Below are 23625 nucleotides of genomic sequence, written 5' to 3'. Positions count from 1 at the left end.
TTAAGGTCTGAGTGGTCTTGAATGTTTTCCTTTGTCTTCCCCCAAAAACTCATGTGTATTAGATCCTTTGAGGCTTCTGATAAGGAATTCCCAATGGGGTCTGGTCCCCTCCGTCTTCAGAGTTGATTTACATGATCCTGTGACTTTCAGGACAGTTCTGTCTTTTATGGCATGTGACTAGGGGTTCACATGAAGTTCTTTGAATCCTTTTTGAGCATCTGTGTCTGTCCATATCCTACAAAACTCAAGACTGCCATAGTATACATGGTCTTTACAAGTGCATGTAAACTTTGGTTCACAAGTTTATGTATATAAATTTGTTTTGTGAATTCACATTTCATCCTGCAGTCTGAAGTAGGACACTTTGAATGCAGTGTCACTGACTTGCACTGGGTCTGTAAGGAAAAGGCCAGCTTTAAGTACCACTTCTGCTCTTGGGGAGGACACATGGAGAGGATGGAAAGCAGACAGTACATGCCAGCAGGTCCCCTTATGGACCTCTCAGTCATCGCTGGGAAGGTCAGTGAAGTGTACCTGCAGCACTGGCTCTGCATAAGTAAGAGGACATGAAGGAAACACTTTCCTTGTATTAACTCTGTACATTTCTGACAGTTTCTTCTCACTGTATGCACCTGATGTGGATTCTGTGCAGAGGACGACCCTAAAATATTGGACAAGTTTGCCATCCTCCACATAGATGACTGTGGAGATGTTTTGGAAAAAGCGTCTGAGGTCACAGCATCACACGTCAAGTTAACTGAGCCAGTTCTCTCTCTCTCTCAAGAGTGGTCCTGATGAAAATGGGCTTCCTGTGAAAATCAAATGTAACATGTTAATGCATTATAAACCCAACACATGGTTCCTGAAGCTCCATGTCTTTGTGGTCCCTATTGATCCTGCTCTACAACAGGTTAGTGAATATCTTATATTTTCATTAACATGACCTTTTCTTCAAATGTATTTTTCCCATTCATGCTGTTGTAAAACAAAAAAAGAAATTTATTGGTCATAAATGTGCATCAAAAGACTTAGGACAACATTAGAGTAACCTTAAACCAGATTTGTGCTTATATTGTCTTATTTTGTTTGTGTGTGTTTGTTTTTATGCAGACAGTGGACAAAAAGAAAGTGTCCAGCGGATACAAAGAAATCACAAAGCCACGGCCGGACAAGCCCCTGAAAATGCAGCATGGTTTCAGCCTCACAGCTGGTATAGAGACAGCAAAAATTCAACCAAAGGTACAGTTATGAAATAAATGTACAGTATGTGTACAATATCTGACTTTTGTTAGATCTTGCAGGATCAAAGCAGTTGCTACAGAGTGTGTGTGGAACTGTGCATGCACAGGGCTACACTTTTTTCAAAAATGCTAAATAGACTGTTTTAGTGTTGGAATTGAACTCTGCTCTAAGTTTTTCTCTTGTGTCTGATGGAGTGTTAAAGCAAAATGTGACAGAGTTTAATGGAAACAGTCTTTGTGAATAAGTGCTGATGAGCATTAGACTAAAATGTCCATGTTAGTGAGGAGACTGTAGCCTTCTACAAACTCATACACAAATACCTGGAAACCAGGCTGCTGACAGATGGAGAGACTTTGCACCACATCTGTATCAAAGAGCTCCTTTTACTTTAAAGGATAAATGTTCATCAATGTCTGAATTTATGCTGCTGTTTTCTGAGTATTTTAGAAATCTTTGCTCTGCTGCACAACGCACACAAGAAAAGTGGCTACTTGGGATTTTTTTCCCATGCTGTCACATTTTTTTCATTCAGACCTTCATAACAGTAGTAAGTGTTGTTAAACAGCCTCCTGGTGGTAATTCATCCACCAGCGTGTGTTTTCTTTCAGTCTCAAGATTTAGACTGTAATCATCAGGCTGTAAACATCTGTGTCAGGTAATCTGATAATGTTGCATTATTCAGGACATATCAATGCCGTCATGACTGTTATGCAGATTATGAGTGCATTGTCTTATATGTTACTGTGCTAGAAGACAAGTTTATTCACTATCAGAAGTCTCACATTAACAAAGCATTAACAAAACGCAGCAGCTGTTTTTGTACTGTCAGAATAGCTTGTCATCTTAGAACTGCTTCTGCTGATGTATTCCCACCAGAATAAAAATGATGTTATTCTACCGAAAGATTCATAAGTCAGCTTTGATCCAAGAAAACATCTGAAATTATAAATGACTGTATCTCATGGTCAGGGGGGAAATATGGTGGAGGGGCTTCTTACCCTGGTTTACCCTACATTTGTTTGAACAGTTCAAAAATATGTCAAAATCTAGTAAGAAAGACTTCTTGGTCACTCACTAGCTACTTTTGGTGTTTACACAGTTCAATGTTTACAGCAGTGAGACCAATTGTCCAGCAGGACAACTTCACCACAGCTTCAATCACTAGTCAACCCAGTTTGATCTCTGTCTTCTTTTTTACTAGTTTATGACTGAACCTGACGAACTCTTCTCCCTTTAATGTTTTATTTTTACACAGAAAATAACCCTCCGTTATGATGGCCAAGACCCAAACTTCATGAAGTGTTCATTGAGAAACCAGACAGAGAGTTTAACATGACACTACACACTTCCTACAAGAAGAGTGAAGCAGTTTGGACCTGTGAAATTCGAAGAGGTCAGTGATTATTGAATTTATCATTTTTACGACACTTAGATGTTTCAGATCATCAAAAGCAAATAAGTACAGGGAAAAGCTGAAAAATATTAACAAAAACAGGGATACTCACAAAAGCAAAACTAGAGGGGGAAAGGCAGGTAGGCTACAGGTTGGAGTCTGGTGGCAGGAGAAAGCTGGCTTGGTGAATGCAGGCTGAAGACAAGTTGATAGATGGCTATGATACAGGTAAATGAGATGACAACCTGGCGCAGAGTGAAGGGAAGAGCTGGTCTTTATGGGAAGGAGGTGACTGGGAGCAGGTGAGTCCGGAGATGCAGCTGTGGGTGATTGTGGTTGATTGAGGGCTGAGAGGCAGAGAGAGAGAGAGAGAGAGAGAGAGAGAGAGAGAGAGACAGACAGACAGACAGACAGACAGACAGAGGGGCCCAGGCTGGGTGAGGGAGAGAGGAAGAGAAAAAAGGAGCCAGGCTGGGGCTGAACAGGAATCCTGACAGAAGCTTCATCCTTCTGCAAAGTATGTATTATGTGGTTTGAAGATATGAAACTGTAGCCTGATATTTTTAGTTGAATTATGACAAACCTGAGTAAAACTGGAAAAGTCATCAATGTTCATAATGAAATGTAAACTTTTCAGACACCTTAGAACCAAACGAGCAGTAAGGGGAACGATGTTAAACCAAGAAGAGCAAGTGGAGGTCAAATTCAGTAAAATAAGACAGTTGGCGTCTATGTTTGATGTTTCAGAAATCAAATGTATGACAGAAAGCCGTTTGCTCATCGCGTTCATGACAACAAGGGCAATTTCATATTTCCATACATTCTTACAGCTGCCGGATCTTTGAGTAGAGCGACTGGCGTCAGCGCTGTGGCTGATGGTAAGTTCACAGGAATTCATGCTGCTGTCTTCTCACTGAATGAGTTTAAAGAAACCACAACAGGCTGAACTTGATCAAGTGTCAGAAAAGTTACAAGTTGTTTAGAGGTGACATGTGTTTAACTGGCCACATTTTCTGCCTGGTAAGACTCCTGCTGCTGTTTTACTCACCTTCCCATGAGCGCAGAGGAACAAGCACAACACAAACCAGCTTCACTGCTCACTTTGGGATCAAATATTTTGTATTAGAAATCTGTTGGACTGAAGAGGGTCATTAAGTTCTTTCCTCTCTCCTCAGAGAAACACCGTTTGTTTGCTTTGAATTCATCAGGCAGCAACAATCACATCAGACAGAGAAAGGATTCTGAAAATGCTGGTACATCTGAAAGAGTCAGAGTTGAAAGAGTTCAAGTGGAGCCTGGAGGACAGAAGCTTCATGTCAGGCCTCCCATACATCCCCAGATGTAACCTGGAGAAGGCTGACATGTTCAACCTGGTGGATCTGATGATTCAGACCTACAGGCAACAGTCTGTGGAGGTGACCAAGAAGCTTTTCAAGAAAATCAACAGGAATGATCTGGTGCTGATGCTGTCTGACACCAGCTCATGATGCAAGGGTAGGCAGTGATAGAAACAAACAGAAATCTGTTAAACACATGGTAGTGGCGTATGTAGTTGACTGATTTCAGATGGTTTTGGACTGGTTTTGAAATAGATTTTGGACTGGTTTGGACTGGTGTTATGGTCCCTGGTAGTTGGACTCCCTTAGCTTTTGTGGCGGACTTTTGTGGCCTCTGTGTGAGGAGATGGCTTGTGTGAACTTAGTTCTAGCCCCCTGGTGCCGGCTATCTCTGCTGACTAGCCTGGAACTCCAGACCTGCACTCCAGCCTTTGTCCTTCTCCCCGCCTACCAACCTGGCTGATTGGGCCACCACCCAGTTTCCTCCTCCAACCAGACTGCAGCAAAAACCACACCTTGACATAAATCTGCAGCCAACCTCACAGTTCAGGTGGCTGTGACTAAATGTGAGCAGTTGGCTTGTTGCCTCTCGTGTTTTTGTGTTCTGTGTAAATATGTAACTTCTGTTAGTAGCTGTTTAACGTTCTTAGAAGTTACTTGTTTTCTGGATCCTGTAGCAATTTAAAAACAGTTTCTACTTTTGAGGTACTCGTTAGCGTGTCTTAATGTTACTAGTCACACACAATTGTTACAGAAATTATACACACTGATGTATTTTCTTTTTATCAAGTTTGCTGATAGATCTCAGGAAACATGTTTAACATTTTCATGAAAAATAAATATTTTTTACTGAATAAAGCCAAAACATCACCACAGCAGGGTCAGTATTCATGTGACTCTTACTGCAGTAACTCAACCCAGGTTTTGTGAATGTGTGGTATTCACACATGAAAAAAGTAAAATTACTTACATTTTATTTATATAGCACCAGATCATAAGATAAAGCTACTTTTGACCACTTTAGTCCAAGAATTCTGTGCATTTTTTTAATAAAGTATACTCTTATAACACTAGCTTTAACCATAAAGAGATGCAAAATGATACAAAACATCTGCAAAATTCACAGAAAGAGACAGACAACAACTAAAATGAGATGCAAAAGACAATGTAAAGACATGTACCACATGACCACAGAGAGACTAAATGGCAGCAAAAAAGATGTAAAATTACCAAAATGAAATGCAAAATGTGACACATAAGAGATGCAAAAGAAGCCAGTTCATAACATAAGTCATCTCAGGTGACTTCACATAGTGAGGTGAAGACTTTACAACATTCGATTATAGAGAAAACCCCAGTACATCTAAACAGCTGCCTTTGATCAGCTCCATGACAGCAGTGGGAATTAAAAAAAAAACATATGTTTTTAATATATATGATTATTTTTTATTTTTATGTTTTTGCAATGAATTGATGGTGGAGGAATCACTGCAAATCCTGAAGTTCAGAAAAATACACATCTTTCACTGATCCAACTGAATGATCTGCTCTAACAGGCTCTGCATAATCCACTCTATTGTCAATATTAGTGTTGCCTTGTTTTATATTACAGTGAGTACTGTACAGTGAGCATTACAGTTTGCAGTAACACCACAACTACTACTCTTGTATTTCAGCATAGTCAGCACTGTTGTCAGCATCTTTCATATCTCTGAACTTACTTTTCTGTCTCAGATCACAGAGAAAAGTGAACATAATTCAATTTTTATCAGACTTTAACATTTAAAAGTAGAACACATCACTTTCCATCGACCTGAAAAACCAAGAAACTGTCAGATTCTGACTTTAAATGTGGAAAAATTCACCACAAGTCAAAACTGCAGGAAAAGAGTTTTACAGCATCGGAGGTAGCAAGAACAATATTCGTCAAAGCATACGTTTTTATGTGTTGTAAGTTTTACCCATGTAAGTACTTGACAGCTACTGACACACGTGATCAGTGCTCATTTTGTTGTAGTTTACTATATTTCAGAAAATCATGGGCCAAAATAATAGAAAGAAATAATAGAAAAAAATAATCTGTATCTTAAAACATTAAACAATGAGGCAGGTTGTTGGTTGTAAATATTATGTAAGTTCTGAGCGTTCTGGGATTATTGACACAGATGTTTAAACATGTGATTACTGTTTTTTTTTTTGTCGGTAACTACATCTGAAAGTTTGATCTTTGTGCAGTAGGAATAAAAATTTTAATTAAACCTGTTTTCGTTTTGACTATAGCAGAAAAGAGTGTTTGTAAAATAAAATGTGATGGAACTAGGCAGGTTGCTGTAGTAGAAACAGGAAATATTGCTTCTAATTTAATGTAGAAGAAGTACAATATCTCCATCTGAAATGCAGTTGAGCAAATGATTATATTTTTATTAGGGCTTGACCCTTATGTCTTTTTTAGGCCAGTGCCGATTCCATTCTGATATTTGGCCAAAAAAAATAATTTAAAATTAAAAATAAAAAATCTGGTAACCGATTAATCGGCCTATTAATATAAAAAAAATATCTAATGAATAAAATAGCTTCTTTTTTGGTCCTGTAACACAAACAAAGATATGAATCACAGGCAGAACATTTTAGTTTTCTGAACAGATATGTCTGTAATGTGGGGTGCTTTATTTTAAATTGGCATTGTGCATTTGTCTTTATGTGGAGCATGCATGAATATAGCTACCAGTTGTACTGATGGATTTATCTTTAGATTTAGATTAGAAGTGTATGCTGTATAAAAGCAGCATAATGAGTTAAGTTACTGGCAGAACATTATTAATGCAGCCCTCAGATGCATTACTTACTTCATTATTTTCTTTGCCATGAAGTCATGACTCATATGAACCAAAATAAAAACCAGAGACGCCTTTCTCAGATGTCAAAACATGACATCCTTGACAGAGTTGCATTTTAAATATATAATGGTCACAAATAGTCCGACACTAATGTTATTCCATAACAACAGGCAGTGAGTTGCTGTTACAGCCTGTGTCACGTGATAGTATTGTCTGACAAAGTATCTCTATCTATCTATCTATCTATCTATCTATCTATCTATCTATCTATCTATCTCCCCTCTGCTCCTCCTTAATGCGCCTCAACACGCAGCTGACGGAGTGATGAACGGTCGTTCTGTACCCTCAAAGATTGTTAATAAAAATATAAGTTAAATAAGTTAGTTAAAAGTTGGATAAAAAGTTTAAAAGCTGTTTTCTGCAGTTCTCTGAAAACCCGTCAGAGTGAGGCTCTATGCGCTGTTTTGGTTCAGAGTGAGTGATCTTACTGCTGAATGTTCGGAAACTATCTTAACTCTTCGTCATCTCCGTGAGGCAAGTTTTATTTGTCTACAACAAGCAGCAGCAAAAACGGAGCGTTTCGTGGTGTTTTTACACGCTTTTACCTTGGAGAATATTTGTCTTTGTACAAAATCAAAATTGTACAAAATGAATGTACGAAAGCTACCAAAGACCAGTAAACCTCAAGAAAGGAAAGCCTTTGTGTGATTATTAAGGAAGCTTTGGGATGTTAACTGGCTTTCCAGTAGTGTGAGAGAATGGGCTGTGTCTGCAGAGCCAGAGAGAAAGAGGCTGCACTCTCAGGACCGTAGCTTCTTCAACGGCAGCACGTCGAGAGCCTTTTTTTTTCTCTCAAGACAGCGCCACCTACCACAATGAATGTGTGTGTGTGTGTGTGTGTGTGTGTGTGTTATTGCTTCTATTATTTTTATTTAATGTTATTGTATAAGATAAATAAACACATAATTCTGCCTTCAGAGTTGTCTCTTTTCAACCTTTCAGACTGTCCTGTTTGAGATCTACAGACCACAGAGGCCACAGCAGTAGATTCCATTATAATTTCATCTGTTAATAAGTATGGCAATTACACCATTTGCCCAAATGTGAGTCTCAGCAACCAAGCTCTTATCATTGTAATGAGTTGTATTTTGGGTGGAATAAACCGTTCAAACCTTAACTTGTTTGTTAAAAAGTACTATTTGAATGAAAAAAAAACACTTTAAAATTATAAACACTTGGAGACGAAGCAGTACTTTGTGTCAAATTGTCATTGGATCAACCTTTTAAATTATACCTGTATTTTGAGAGAAATCACCCTTTAGAACTAAATGGCGCATTTTGGCGATCATTCATTGTGGTAGGTGGTGCTGTCTTGAAAAAAAAGGCTCTCAACGTGCAGCCGTAGAAGAAGCTGTGGCCCTGAGAGTGCAGCCTCTGGCTCTGCATACAGATACTATTGGTGTAAGGTCTACGCAGTGTGAGGGCAGCACATGAACACTGACGTTATTTCTACAGTTACTTACTGGCTTTTAAGCTGTTTGGTAACGCTATGCTAGGTTGACATAACTACAGCGATGTTATTGCTAACATAAACAGACAGGGAGTAACTTAGGCTAGGTTAGCACAACTTTAGCAATGCAACAGAAGTGAAAAGCATGACTGATGCAACGAAGCATGCATCAGTCGTCATGACACGTGGCAAAGAGAGTTCAAGTGAAACAGGAGACATTGAGTCATTGTTAATGTCACAACGTTGTTATGAACTTATCTGTCAGTAGCTCCACTCAGCCCACTCCTGTGATGTTGCCTGGCTATAGCTTACTCCTGTACTACTGAGAAGACAGCGGTGAGGACTGAAGGACTGAATGGAGTCAGAGCTAGAGCTGCTAGACAGTCTTCGACTCTATTGCTGCTGCATCTCTCAGCTGCCTTTGACACAGTTAACCACCACATCCTCCTCTCCTCACTCAGCTGGGCATCTCAGGATCTACCCTCCGCTGGTTTGTGTCCTACCTCTCAGGAAGATACTTCAGAGTATCCTGGAGGGGAGATGTGTCCGAACCACACAGCCTATCCACAGGGGTTCCTCAAGGGTCAGTGTTTGGTCCCCTTCTCAATTTACACAACCTCACTCGGTGCAATAATTCAAGCCCATGGTTTCTCATACCATTGCTATGCTGATGATACCCAGCTCTTCCTGTCTTTCCCCCCTGATGACCACACTGTCTCTGCCTGGATCTCATCATGCCTTGCAGACATCTCAGCATAGATGAAAAAACGTCAACTTCAACTCAACCTCTAGACTGAACTCCTTGTCATCCCAGCCAGTCCCTCTTTACAACAAGAAATCAACATCCAGCTTGATTCAACCCAACTCAAACCTACAAAATCTCCTAGAAACTTGGGTGTAATGATTGATGACCAACTAACCTTTAAGGTTCATGTGGCCTCTGTTGCTCGGTCATGTCGATTCACTCTGTACAACATCAGGAAGATCACACCTTTCCTGTCTGAACATGCAGCACAACTCCTGGTACAAGCTCTAACAATATCACACATTGCCTACTGCAACTCCATACTGGCAGGCCTTCCCGCATCCACGGTCAAACCTCTGCAGATGATCCAGAATGCAGCAGCACATCTGGTTTTCAACAAGCCAAAAACAGCACGTCACCCCGCTGTTCAGATCACTTCACTGGCTTCCAGTTGCTGCCCACATCAAATTCAAAACCCTGACACTTGCTTACAAAACCACAACGAGAACAGCTCCCTCCTACCTGAACTCTCTTATTCAACTTTTGAACTTTTTTAAAGTTACATTTTAGTCTCACAGCTGTAAGTGATGAGGACCAGAAGCTTCTCTGTGCATGGTGGCTTAACTAGCTTCTTCTGCAGCCTGCATGTGAGGCGTTTAGGGAACATCTGTAAATTGTGGCGTCTACTGAGAAGCACATGTTCAGCAAATTTGGGTTAAATTTGATTTATATTCTGCCTGTAGGAGTTGCACTGAAATCCAGTGAACAGTAACCTTATTTTAAGTTGAATTTAAGATTATGATGTAAATGTTGCTGAATATAATCAGGATTATATCTTACATATATCCTCAGTGAGATGTATGGAAATATTTCAGCAGCAAAAAAGACGAAGCAACACAACTGATTAGTTTGACCATCTAAACCAGCAGCACAAAGCTGCAGAGATCTGAATGTCATCCAAGGCAAAAACAATATTTTGATGTCTTTGCTGGAGTTTCACCACATGAGGAAGGTTCCAAAGTCAGCTTTTAGCTTTTTTAAAGATTAGTTTACATTTTGATTGCAGATGCACTCTGATACAAAATCACCCGCATCAGTCCAGAGTGATTGATTCTTTGGAATTACAATTAACTGAAGTTATCTGATGAAAATTCTTGTTTTTTTTTCCATGTCACAGAAAATCAAAACATCACAACTTCAGTGTTTTTCCAATATTGTGCAGACCTAGCTCTGATCTGGTGATTAAGAGTTTAAATATGAAACGGTTATTTTAACATTGCAATAAATTAAAGCTGATTTTGTGTAACCATTGAATTAAAGCTGCACAGTTAAAGATGAGAGAAGGAGTGAAAATGTCAAGAGAGCAAGAAAGGTTAGTGTCCCTAAAACAGCTTATGTCTGGACATGTCATGTCTGTGGCCACTGTCCACAGGATGTTCGCAGAATGAACTCATTGCTAAAGCAGTTAATGGTTCCTCTTTTTACCCTCATGTATCCTGTGATTGGCAAACTGTGCTCTTTGCTACTACCAAATGGGTGAATCAGATTCTAAAGGTATCACATATATGAGCTAAAGGTGAAGTGCCTATTAGAAATGTGTGCGTGTAATCAAGTGTATGTGCTAAGGATATAAACTGTATGGTAGCAGTAAACGTGTGGAGGGGGAGAGGTGAATACAATATTAAAAGGCATGACAAAGAGACTTCAGATGGAGTTCGTGGAGATTGCTTGTGGTGACTGCTTGCAATGGAGATTGTGGAGTTCTTCACGGGACATCGTTGGAGCTGAACACTCCTCCACCAGTTGAAGAAGTCCCGCTGCGTCTGCAAATTCTACTTAAGAGGAGCAGCATGACCCCTTTCTGTGTTCTGCATGAAGAAGTATTCTTTTCCTTCCCCAAACGGCTGCAAAAGAATTGCAGATCTGATCAGAGTTGGGACTTCTCATCATCGGGTATTGTCTGGGGATCAGGACTCTGTACTGGGTTGCTGTATCACTGGAAGAGGACTCCTCCAGGCTGAGCAGGGCTAAGTTAACCAGTCAAGGCCAGGCTGTTTGGCTCTCCCTCTCCCCAAATTATTTAATGGCTTGCTATTTTAGAAAAGCTCAGTTGTATAATTTTTTGTCAAATCAATTTGTTTAATCATATCTTGAAATGTTTTGAATGAATAATCAAGAGCTGTTGCTTTGCCCCTGCTAAAGGTTTGCGATAAATATTTAATCCTACATTTAAAGATTATTTGTTTTGAAATTTTCTTAGATTATTCACAGAATCTGATGGTAGTGAAAACGTAGTCAATTGTGTATATGAGATCTTTATAGTGGTTCTTAATGGTAATTCTAAGTCACGAGTAAAATAGTATTTTTAAACTTATCCCTGGGGTTAGTTTTGCCAAACCGCTAAATTTTAACCTTGCAAATCAGCAAGTGCTCAATCCATTTAAGAGGAAAGCTGCCACTAACAGGTGTGTCGAATAGAGTGATTTGACTACTGGGGCTACTTAGTTGGGTCAACTATTAGAAGAAGCGAGGCAGGCATCTGGATTAGGGCAGTTAGAAGCTAGGCGAATTTCCTCGACACCAGCTTAAGCAGTTCTACAGAATCCTAATAGGTCAAGGGCCTGTAGTCAGGTAGAACCTAACCCTAGAAATGGAGAGCTGGACCAGTAGCCCTGTTACAGGGGTTATACTGGCACGGATTAACATCTGGCAGCTGCATTTATGGACAAACAAATCCAACCTGTTACTTTTCAGTAAAAATGCTTCAGGAAGGATAAAAACTTGACTCTTCATACAGAATATTATTATTTGAGGCAGCTAGTACTCACCAGGAGAGAAAATGTGGCTGTCAGGTGGTTTTAAAGTCACAAAAACTAGATTTAGTCCAGCAATCTGACAGAGATTTTTACCTCTGAAATGATTCACATAGTCTTTGTGAATTCTGACTTGTTCATAGTGTGATCAGCTACTCAGCTCCTTCTTTGTAAACAAAATCCTATCTGTAACTTAAAACATAAAATTAGAAAGTTAAAAAGTTGAAGGTTAAAAATAGATGCTTCTAATTTAGAGGAGAAAAAGTTCATTACTTCCCTTTGAAATTAAGTTTATAGTGGTATGTATATAATTTTAATGTACAGGCACTTCAAAACTGTACTTAAATGCAGTATTTGAGTAGATATACTTTCCACCACTGAATAATTCACTACAGCGACTCACAGCACTGACAGTGTATTAATTCAGACTTTCTATGTCATGACAGCTTGATGTTAAATTCATCTTCATCCCTTCACATGTTGTTGTTTGCACATAAAATATGTAACTTTCAGACACTTTTTTTTAAGGTTCATACACGTAAAAACATGTAACAGTCCATAGCTTTTAAACCTTTGTTTTTATTGACATGCATAATATTGTAAAAAAAAAAAGTTTAAAAAACAACAGCAACAAAACAGCCCCAGTAATGCCACATGAACATCTACAAACCTCCTTTCTAGCAACAAACATCTTGACTGTAAAACATCCCTCGATAGAAAAATCTTTACTTTTAAAGACCAAAACAAAGATTAAAATGGACAGCAGCATATTCAGTTTAGTGCAGATTATTGGCAAACAGAGATGGTAAAGTAGAAGTGCATTTATTTTTAAGCAAAGCTCAGGAAAGTGTCAGAATGTGCAGACTGTACCATCTGACTGAGTGCTTCACTGACGCTGCAGTACAGAGTCAGTGGTATGAAGCTGCAGGATCCCAGTTCCTGCCGACATTCATGCTCCAGGATCAGTGGTGACTTCATCCAGCAGTGGTTTGAAGTACTCTGGCTCTTCAGCGCTCTAAAAGACACAAAGAACATGGAGAAAGTTCACAAAAAGATCAAATCAAATCATAAACCACATTGAATACACACAAACTCACAAACTGCTTTTCCTTATTTTCTAGAACAGAGTAGAGCAGAAAAAAACCAAACACATTAAAACTCTTAATTAGCATATTAGCACTGGATTAGATAGTCAAAAATAATGTGCAAACAAACCAACATATGTTTCCATTTTGGATTCTTTAAAGTCGCCACCTGGTGCTTCAATAAAACCTTCAGCTGTCATCATTCTCCAACCAGAACCAATATCATTGTGCTCTTTTTCTTCCTCTTTTGATGTGTTTCAGGATCACTTCATAGTCAGTGTGCATCTCTTAACAACTGTATGGTGTCTCTGTAGTGGGTTTGCAACCTTAACATTAATTTGTCTGTTTGTGGTCATTTAGCAATTCTTTTAACATCTTGGTTGTTTTCTGTCTCTTTGTGTTCTTTTTGTGTCTCTTTGCAGTCATTTTGTGTCTCTGTAGTCAGTTTGCAATTTCTACAATTGCCTTCTGCATGAATCAAATCAAAAATTCAAATTTCGTTCTACATTATAGAAAGTAGTAAAAATAAGGAAAAACCATTGAATGAGCAGGTGTGTGTATGTAAACTTTCAAAAGGTGCTGGTTTAATAGAAGTTGAATTACTTGAACGCTACTTTGCCTAAAAACTAATTTGTAACTAAATGGGTTGACATTTGTGGAAATGTACTCAGCTTAGCTTAGCGTAACATAAAGACTGGAGGCAGGAGAACCAGCTAGCTGACTCTATCCAAACATTGGACATCTTTCCCCCCAAAAAACTATTCCATTAACTGGTATTCACCCTAAAAAAACAACTTTTGTGTCAACTGGTCCCAAAAATATCAAAGTCCTGAAAAAACTTTCTCAAGAAACTATTTCCAGGATGTCAGCCGATTGGAAAGTGACATCCTGAATGAGATTTGAAGTTCAGAAACGTACACTGAAGGACTGAAAAATTGCACGTGTTCATCCAACATTTCCTGGTTAAATACCAGGTTTACAGACAGATGTATTGGTTTACACTCGACCTTGTTTGGTTCCTTCCATCTGCTGCTCAGAGCCTTGATCCCCAACACGGCAGAGCTGATGACGACGCAGAGCTCCAGGACCGACAAGACGATCAGGATGCCATTCATTCCTCTCAGCAGCATCTGGAGAAACACAAACAACAGCAGGGCTGCGCAGTTAAGGCCAAAGTGGTAATCACTGTTACTTTAATCAATACGAATTCATTCTAGGGACAGAATATTGTTGTTTCACAATAAACACAGCACTGCTCTCACTTTTATGTTGTGCTACACTCCTGCTAACGTACAAATCTTTGCACCAAAATAAGATTTAAAATAACCTTCATCTGAATTCACAGCATCTCTGAGAGGCAAAATATCATTAACTGTACCTATAACACCTCACTGGCTGAATTTCTGGTAATTTGGAGACACCACAATTTACTGATGTTCCCTAAATGCCTCACTTGCAGGCTGCAGTCAGCTGAGCGGCTGTGCACAGAGAAGCCTCTCCATCAGTTAGTGCAGCAGCTCAGATTAGTTTGAAGAGTCAAAGAAGATGTTCTAACGTCAGAATTAGCTGAAACCAACTGAATATATCTACATGGGCTGTTTTTTTAATTGCAGTTTTTATCGGATCTTTAAATTTCGAATGGGAGTTGACTTTCAGTGCATACATGAAGTGTCAGTGGTTTCAAATGGTAAAGCAAATGGAAAAGTGCTGTATTTTACAGATTGATTTATGATTTATAACGTAGCCTACTATTGGTCAAGGAAAGTTTGCAACTGTAATTTGAACATATTTTCATTTATTATAGATTCAACAATGATTAGCAGATTAAGTTCTTACGTGACTAATTTCCGTCAAACTTGGCTTCTTTCAACTACTACAAAGATTTTAGTACACATGATTGCACTATTTAGTTTCTCAATATTTAAATATTTCAAACTTTAATACTTTGGATTTCTGATGACTTTGTGTCAAAGACTCCACCCATATATGCTATAAAAAGTGACATTAAGTGACATAAAGTCTCCAATTATATTTTCTGGGTGTAATGAATGTAAAAGTTGTACAATAAAATTTTGCCTGCTGAAATAACCTTTTCCATACTTACCAGAGACAGTTCTTTGGCCTCCAAGCATCTTTCCCTCAGGAAGTCCCTTGTCGGAGATGGAGTTGTTGTATGATGTCTTTCGTACCAGTAGTCATCATCATGGTCACAATACCACCATAAATCTATGTGTGCTATGTTGATGCTGTAGAGGACAATGGCTGCAATGGCAAAAGCAACTCCTGCCAGATTCAGAACCACAGTGAGGATGACCTGAAACACAACAGTCATTACTTTATGCACAACCAGATATAAGTTAGACTTTCAGCATAAAATAAATATAATAAAAATGATAGAGCGAGCAGGTAGAGTGCTCTCAGTTCACTGTGGCCCATTGGGCCCGCTTAGGGCAATGTCTTGGCACCTCACCTCTTCAATGTGTATACTAACGACCAGCCCTTACCAGAAAGATGCAGCAGATTTATCTATGTAGATGAACCTAGAAATGGCAACGCAGCAGCATACCTTCCCAGAAGTTGAGTTGACTCTGGAACGAGGCCTCTCAGATAAGTCTGCATACTATCTGAAAAACCACCTTCGCCCAAGCCCTGGGAAAACTCAAATCTTCAGCTTTCACCTTAAAAAACAGGGAGGCCAATCGGGAGCTCAACATAACGTGGGACGGTATAAGATTCCAAAACCATCAGCACCCAGTCAATCGATACCCTCAGCTTCAAGGAACACATTCAGAAAAACGAGAGCCAAGGTTTCCACCTGGATTAACATCCTGCGAAAACTAACCAACTCTAAGTGGGGGGCTCACCCAAACACCCTACATCAGAACTAGGTTTGTGCTTCTCCACCACAGAGTATGTATGCCCAGCATGGTATAAATCATGCCATACTCAGACACTAGACCCTATCCTCAATGAGACCTGCAGGATAGTGACTGGGTGCATCAAAACAACCCCTGAAAACTGTCTTTATCCCCTAGAGCAGTCATAGCTAAAGCTGAGTGCACAAAGCTGGCCAATGACAACCGGTACTCACTCCATGAACACTGCACCCCCCAGAAACGACTCAGCTCCAGGAAGAGTTTCTTCAATACAACTGAGGAACTTGAGACTACACGAACCAACGCCAGAATCAACGTATGGCAAAACCAGCGGAACAGTTATGGCAGCCAGTCAACCCAATGCAAAGCAAGAGGTATCACCCCAAATGAATGCCTTGCTACTGGCCACAAACAACTTTGGGCTGTCTGAAAGGCACTGAACCGTCTGCGGGTTGGTGAAGGATGCTCTAAAGTGTCCATGAAGATACGGAAAATGTTAAGCACTGATGCTTGTGTGTGCGATGAGTCCTAGAGTATGGAACATCTCATGAGATGTAGTAGTGCTCCACAATGTACTGGAGATGACTTAGCCATATCAAATGCCACTGCAATCGGCTGTGCCCACCACTGGAAGGATGTGATATAGAATCAGAATCCATTTTATTGTCATTGTACAATGTAAAATGAAATTGCACATGATTTTGCCCCTTATATACAAATAATAGTAATATGTACACAGAGTGATATGTCCAGAAAATATAACAATATAAATAGGTAGTGTGGACTGATAGAAGATGGACAGACACGAGGAAGAAGAACTGTGGCCCATTAAGTTCATCTGCAGATAATGTGCAGATTTCTTTCTCCTGATTTGACCAATAAGTGTTTCATATTGTTGAAGATGGCCCTGGTGAGTGCGCCAGCCATCGTACCTGCTCTGGCACCATTGCAACTTTTTCCATCCATCCATCCATCTTCTCCCGCTTATCCGGAGTCGGGTCGCGGAGGCAGCAGCCTTAGCAAAGCCGCCCAGACTTCCCGATCCACACACACCTCCTCCAGCTCTTCCGGGGGGACCAGTAGGCGTTCCCAGGCCAACTGGGAGACATAGTCCCTCCAGCGTGTCCTGGGTCTTCCCCGAGGTCTCTTCCCGGTGGGACGCGCCTGGAACACCTCCCCAGGGAGGCGTCCAGGAGGCATCTGGAAAAGATGCCCGAGCCACCTCAACTGTCTCCTTTCAATGTGGAGGAGCAGCGGCTCTACTCCGAGCTCCTCCCGTGTGACTGAGCTCCTCACCCTATCTCTAAGGGAGCGCCCAGCCACCCTGCGGAGGAAACTCATTTCGGCCGCTTGTATCCGTGATCTCATTCTTTCGGTCATTACCCAGATCTCATGACCATAGGTGAGGGTTGGGACGGTTGCAAGGTTGGGACGGGACGTTGCAACTTTTTTATTGTTTAAATTTATCTTTTGCTTTTATTTACCTTTTTGCACAGCATTCACCATGCTGTGCCCTGTTGTATCAAATACGACAGAGACACACTTTTGAACATTGGCTTATTACCACAGCGAGATCCTGCGGGGGCCCTCAACAACAATGACACAGGACACCGGCAGCGTAACAGGCCCCGGGGGAAATGAGACGGCATTAGGAACAGGTTGAGGCTATAAGCACACAAACCACCACTGCCTAGCATCCTGCTCGCGAACGTCCAGTCCCTGGACAACAAGCTGGACGAGCTCAGAGCCAGAAGCAGGTACCATATGGACACGAGACCGCAACATCATCTGCCTGACGGAGACATGGCTGACCCCCACCATACCAGACCATGCCGTTCAAACAGTGGAGTTCTTCACAGTTCATCGTATGAACAGAACGGCTGAGTCGGGGGAGTCTAGAGGGGGGTGTTTGTCTCATGAGCAACAAGTCCTGCTCGCCCTACCTGGAACTGTTAACCATCAAATGCCGACCTTTCTACCTGCCCCGGGAATTCACCTCCATCATTTCCAGCGCCGTCTACATCAGTGGCATCATTAGGCCTATTTTAGGGAGGCTTCAGCCCCCCTAAAATATTCTTAAGCCCCCCTAAATAATTTTATGTTCATTTATTAACTTTTTTTTTTGTTTTGTTTTTTTTACAAAAAAGTCAAAAAAGACTCACTACCGGAGACATGGGACTGTACCGGGCCGCTTCGTACAGCGTCCGCAGAGCCGTGAGGGTGGCCAAGCTGAGGTATGGGGAGAAGCTGGAGTCACAGCTGCAGCAGAGGGACATCAGGGGACTGTGGCAGGGACTACGAACAATAATGGAATACAAAGCAACACCAACTCCCATGATGAGTGCTGGCATCTCTCTGGCCGAAGAACTCAACAACTTTTATGCGCGCTTCGAGGCTCCCAGCCAAGAGGCGCGCATCCTGCCTGACAGACAGGAGGAGATGCGCACCGTGATGGAGCATGACTTAAGGCGAGTCTTTCAACACGTGAATACCAGGAAAGCTGCAGGACCTGACGGTATAACAGGCCGTGTCCTGAAAACCTGTGCCAACCAGCTTGCATCTGTGTTCACAGAAATATTCAACCTCTCGCTCTCCCAGTGCATCATCCCCAGGTTCTTCAAACAGTCTGTGAATGTTCCTGTACCCAAGAAAGCCAAGCCCAGCTGTCTTAATGACTACCGGTCTATTGCTCTTACCTCTGTGGTGATGAAATGCTTTGAAAGACTGGTCAGAAATTTCATCACCTCCTCCCAACCTGCCGTCCTGGACCCCCTACAGGTCACATACCGGCCAAGCAGTTCTACAGACAATGCCATAAATCACCTGCTACACACAGCCCTGGCCCACCTGGACACTAGGAAGGGGAATTATGTGTGAATGCTGTTTGTGGACTTCGGTTCAGCGTTCAACACCATAATCCCCTCCAGACTGATCACTAAGCTGCAGGACCTCAGACTCACCTCCTCCCTGTACAGGTAGGTCTACAGCTTTTTGACCAGCAGAACACAGGTGGTTCGAGTGGGGAATCGTCTGTCCCCTCATGCACCCTGAACATCAGTGCCCCCTAGGGCTGTGTGCTGAGCCCTCTGCTGTACTCACTGTACACCAATGACTGCCTGTCCACATCAGACTCTAACACAATCATTAAGTTTGCTGATGACACAGCAGTGGTGGGTCTGATCTCCAACAACAACGAGGAGGACTATTTAATGGAGATCACTCACCTGGAGGACTGGTGCAGAGACAACAGCCTCCTCCTGAACGTCAGCAATACTAAAGATCTGATTGTGGACTACAGCAAGAAGCAGCAGAGGGCATACCACCCACTCAGGATCAGCAGGACAGAGGTGGAGCAAGTGGAGAGCTTCAAATACCTGGGTGTTAACATCACACAGGACCTGACGTGGTCCTGTCACACCAACACCCTGGTGAAGAAGGCTCAACAGCGTCTCTGCCTATTCCAACGCCTGAGTGACTTTAAGCTCCCTCTCAAGGTGCTCAGGAACTTTTAAACCTGCACCATTGAGAGTGTTTTGGCTGGGAGTATCACCACTTGGATGGGCAGCAGCAGGACTTCTTGGCCCTGAGGAGGGTGGCCCGCTCAGCTAAGCGCACCGTCAGAACCACCCTCCCCAACCTGAAGGACATTTACACCAAACTATGCAGGTTAAAGGCCAGGAATTTATGTATTTATTTATGTAGTTTATTTATTTCTCCCTCTCTCTCTCTCTCTCAGAGTGCATGCTGGGAGTGAGGAAGTGCTGGGAGCGTGTGAGCGGGTGGCGTTTGTCACGTTTCTTTTGAGTTTTTCTTTTTGTTTATTTAAGTGTTTATGTTCACAATCACAATAGTTTATTAATCACAAAGCACATTTGTTTATTTCTTTCTGTTTTGGATTTTCTTTTGGTGGGTTTACGCGGTCCCTGTTTGCTGGTGCCTGGCAGCAGCCATGGCAGAGCTGAGGCAGCTCACCCGCAATCACATGGGATCCGCATTGCTGCACCTTTCCCCTGCAGCGTGGAGCAGGTCGGGCTGGCTGTGGGGGAAAAGGTCGGTCACAGCAGCGTGAAGTCGGCGGCCAGGATGAACAGTGCCGTGGTGATTTTCCTGGACCAGGTGGAGAAGGCCAACTCCGTTGTAGAAGCGGGGATCACCGTGCTGGACAGGTCCGTCCCGGTACAGCCTCTGTCCCAGTCGGCTGTCCGGGTCGTCCTGTCCAATGTCCCTCCTTTTGTGTCAGATGAGTTTCTGACCAAGGAGCTTTCCAGATATGGCAAGGTGGTCTCTCCCATCAAAAAGATCCTGTCTGGATGTAAGTATCCGCTGTTGAAACACGTGGTGTCTCACAGAAGACAAGTCTTCATGATACTCAATACCGGAGTGAGGAACTCAGCCTCAGCTTCCGTGTGAGAGTAGATGATTATGACTACGTGGTTTTTGCCAGCTCAGCTGGCATGAAATGTTTTGGCTGTGGGAAGGAGGGACACATGGTTAAATCCTGTCCGCAGCGGGTTGAGCTGGCTCCACCCGGCTCAGCGGAGTCATCCGGCGCTGGTGCTGAGGCCACCGCTGCCCCGGTAGTGCATGGGCCACGGGCCGCCGCCTGGGGGGAACCCCCCCCCTCCCTCTTTTAGACTGCGGAAACTTGTGCTGAAAGCCAAAAGGCAGCTAAGCGATGAAGGTGGAAGCCAAGTTTGTTTTAATTAATTTAGTTGTTTTTATCCTAGTTTTTAACATCTTTTTTTACCATGGATGTTTTTAAACTGGGTATTTTAAATGTAAACGGAGTCAGACATCTGAAGAAAAGACAGGCAATCTATGAGACACCCACACCTAAAAAGATAGACGTCCTGTTCCTTCAAGAAACTCAGTGATTTTAGCAATGAGGCTGAGTGGAGGAGGGAGTGGGAAGGGGAGGCCATTTTAAGCCACCACACTTCTCTCAGCGGAGGAGTGGGCCTCCTCTTCTCCAGGGCTTTTAATCCCAACTCACTGGAGGTCCAGTGTAGGAGGGGAAGTTGCTTTTAGCTAAGGCTCAGTTCGACCATTTCAAAGTTGTTTTTATTAACATCTACGCCCCAACAGCCGGTGCAGAGAGGAAGCAGTTTTTCCTCAAACTAATCGAGGTGGTAAGTGGGTGTGGGACAGAGGATTATTTGTATCTGGGTGGGGATTTTAACTGCACGGAAGATGCGACACTTGATCGCAACCATGCAGAGCCTCATCCAGCCTCTCAGCACGCCTTAAAGCAGCTGGTCCACTCTCGGGCATAGTGGATATCTGGAGAAGGATGCATCCTGACTGTCGGCAGTACACCTGGTCCCACCTTAGAGAGAGCAGGGTCTCCTCAGCCAGCTTAGATTGTATTTATTGTTTTAAACACCATTTTAATGTTTTTAAGAAGTGTGATATACCTGTTACCTGTTGGTTTTACAGATCATTGTTTACTTTTAAACAGCATTTTTATCAGGAATATTTTTAACAAATAGTGCCAACTGGCATTTTAATTCTGTTTTAACCTTTGATAAAATTTTTTAGAGAGGCTTTAATGTTTTTTTGGGAGGTTTTTAGATAGCGGAAGGGTGATTTTAGCAGCCTTAGGCAGTGGTGGGATCATGGCAAAACTCAGATTAAACTTCTGTGTCAGCAGCATACCCTAAATGTCTCAGGTGACATCACCAGATCTATGAAGGATCTAGAGACTGAAATAGTGGAACTGGAGCTTTTGAGTGAGTCCACAGGAAATCGAGGCTGCATTGAACGCCTCAAAGGCAAAAAAAATGGCTTTAGCCGACCTGCTGAACGTTAAAAGTGCAGGGCGCACTGGTCCGGTCCCAGTACCAAACCATCTCGGGGATGGATGCTCCCTCTAGCTTCTTCTTCAGTCTGGAGAAAAAGAACAGACAGGGGAAAGTAGTCCACACACTGCTCTCAGACACGGGGCAGGAGATCTCGGAACCTTGCCAGATGCGGAAAAGGGCAGTGAGCTTTTACGCATCCCTGTACGGGAGCGAATACGAGGAGGAGCAAGGTCTCCTCAAGGGGTTCCTGAGGGGACTACCTCAAGTCTCCACAGAGACGAACAGACAGCTGGAGGCCTGCCTCGAAATGCAGGAGCTGCAGGCGGCACTGCAGGCAATGCCAACGAGCAGGTCTCCAGGGATTGATGGGCTCACCGCCGAGTTCTATAAGACGTTCTGAGACATCCTGGGTGGGGATGTCCTAGACGTCTTCAATGAGTGTCTGGCCTCTGGTTCCATGCCAGTGTCCTGCAGGAGAGCAGTCCTCACACTGCTTCCCAAGAAGGGCAACCTGCAGGACATCAGAAACTGGCGCCCCGTGTCTTTGCTCTGTGTGGACTACAAATTCCTGTCCAAAGTATTGGCCTCCAGGCTGGGGAGAGCTATGGAGCAGATCATCCACCGGGACCAGACCTACTGTGCCCCCGGTGGAGGTCCATGGTGGACAATGTCCACCTGATTTGGGATTTTTTGGAAATCTCTAGTTCTTTGGATATAGATGCTGGTCTGATTTCAGTAGACCAGGAAAAGTCATTTGACCGTGTTGAACACGACTTCCTTCCATAGAAGGTTTTGGCTTCAGCGCTGGTTTCATAGCCAAGATCAAGGTGCTGTACCGGGACATTGAGAGTGTGCTGAAGTTCGACAGCAGTCTGTGTGCTCCTTTTAGAGTGTATAGGGGTGTCAGGCAGGGCTGTGCTCTGTCTGGGATGCTCTATACACTCTCTCTGGAACCTCTCCTCAATAAGATACGCTCTAGTCCACAGGGTCTGTTTTTACCGGGTTTTAGTGAAAGCATGACTTTATCCGCTTATGCGGACGATCTTATTGTTTTTATAAAGAACCAGGAAGAGGTAGACATTTTAAGTAGTATAATTAGGGATTTTAATGTGACATCGGCAGCAAGGGTCAACTGGAAGAAAAGTGAAGCCCTCGCTGTTGGCAAGTGGCATGGCGGTCTTCCAGTTCTTCCCCAAAATTTAACTTGGAAAAAAGATGGTTTTAAATATTTAGGAATATATGTTGGAAAAGAACATTTTGTTCAGAAGAACTGGGAGACCGTCATGGAAAAGATCGAGGGTAAGCTCTCCAGGTAGAGGTGGCTCCTCCCAAAGATGTCACTCAGAGGCAGGGTCCTTGTTTTAAATAACTTGGTAGCATCCCAACTGTGGCATCGGCTCACCAGTGCAGACCCTCCTCCAGGTCTCCTGGCTCAAATTCAAAAGAAAATGGTGGATTTTTTCTGGGATGGTCTGCACTGGGTGCCACAGGGGATGCTCTTTTTTAGAGAGAAGAGGGGGGTCAGGGCCTTGTCTACTTGTCCAGCCGGACTGCCACTTTTAGACTCCAGTTCCTGCAGAGGTATCGCACAGGCCTGGCAGATCTGATGTGGAGAGGCGTGGCCAGCTGCATCCTGAGGTGTGCCAATAAGTTGGGGTTGGATAATGTTCTGTTCTTAACCGATCCCAAATTCCTAAATCTTAAGGGGTTGCCTCCTTTATATCAAAGTATTTTTAAATGCTGGGCTTTGTTTAACCACAGAAGGTGCCTGAAAGCTGACTCTCTGCACTGGCTGTTGAAAGAATCCCTGATCCACGGAGCCAGACTGGACATCAGCGGAGCAACAACTCCTGGCCTGATGGGAAAGCTGACCCGGTCTGGGACCCTCACCGTGGGTCAGCTTGTGGATGCTGTGGGGCCGGAGCTGAACAACCAGCGGAGGTAGTCCCTCCAGCGTGTCCTGGGTCTTCCCCGAGGTCTCCTCCC

General features: G+C 42.7%; 1 protein-coding gene and 2 long non-coding RNA genes across 3 annotated transcripts in view; 2 read left to right on the top strand and 1 right to left on the bottom strand.

Annotated features, from left to right (window-relative positions):
- The window catches only part of LOC103362361 (uncharacterized), a 17593-nt gene extending 5447 nt beyond the window's left edge, over window positions 1-12146 (top strand). Inside the window, exon 3 of the long non-coding RNA XR_520464.1 lies at window positions 12134-12146. This is a non-coding gene — a long non-coding RNA (uncharacterized LOC103362361). The remainder of the gene's footprint in view (window positions 1-12133) is intronic.
- LOC103362360 (uncharacterized) lies at window positions 283-2659 on the top strand. The gene is made up of 4 exons (XR_520463.1): window positions 283-556; window positions 653-910; window positions 1111-1239; window positions 2498-2659. It is a non-coding gene; the product is annotated as an uncharacterized LOC103362360 (long non-coding RNA).
- Window positions 12147-12440: 294 nt separating the features above from the next.
- LOC103362366 (transmembrane protein 176B-like) overlaps window positions 12441-23625 on the bottom strand; it is a 14214-nt gene continuing 3029 nt past the window's right edge. The window contains exons 4-6 of the mRNA XM_008288692.1: window positions 15067-15276; window positions 13970-14092; window positions 12441-12892 (exon numbers count right to left, since the gene is read on the bottom strand). Coding sequence (XP_008286914.1) covers window positions 12827-12892; window positions 13970-14092; window positions 15067-15276 — 399 coding nt within the window. The 3' untranslated portion in view covers window positions 12441-12826. The remainder of the gene's footprint in view (window positions 12893-13969; window positions 14093-15066; window positions 15277-23625) is intronic.

The sequence above is a fragment of the Stegastes partitus genome, unplaced genomic scaffold, assembly GCF_000690725.1.
Source record: "Stegastes partitus isolate 25-593 unplaced genomic scaffold, Stegastes_partitus-1.0.2 Scaffold570, whole genome shotgun sequence".
Taxonomy (NCBI): Eukaryota; Metazoa; Chordata; class Actinopteri; family Pomacentridae; genus Stegastes; species Stegastes partitus.
Note: the sequence above shows the minus strand (reverse complement) of the source record. Positions and strands in the feature narration are given on the sequence as shown.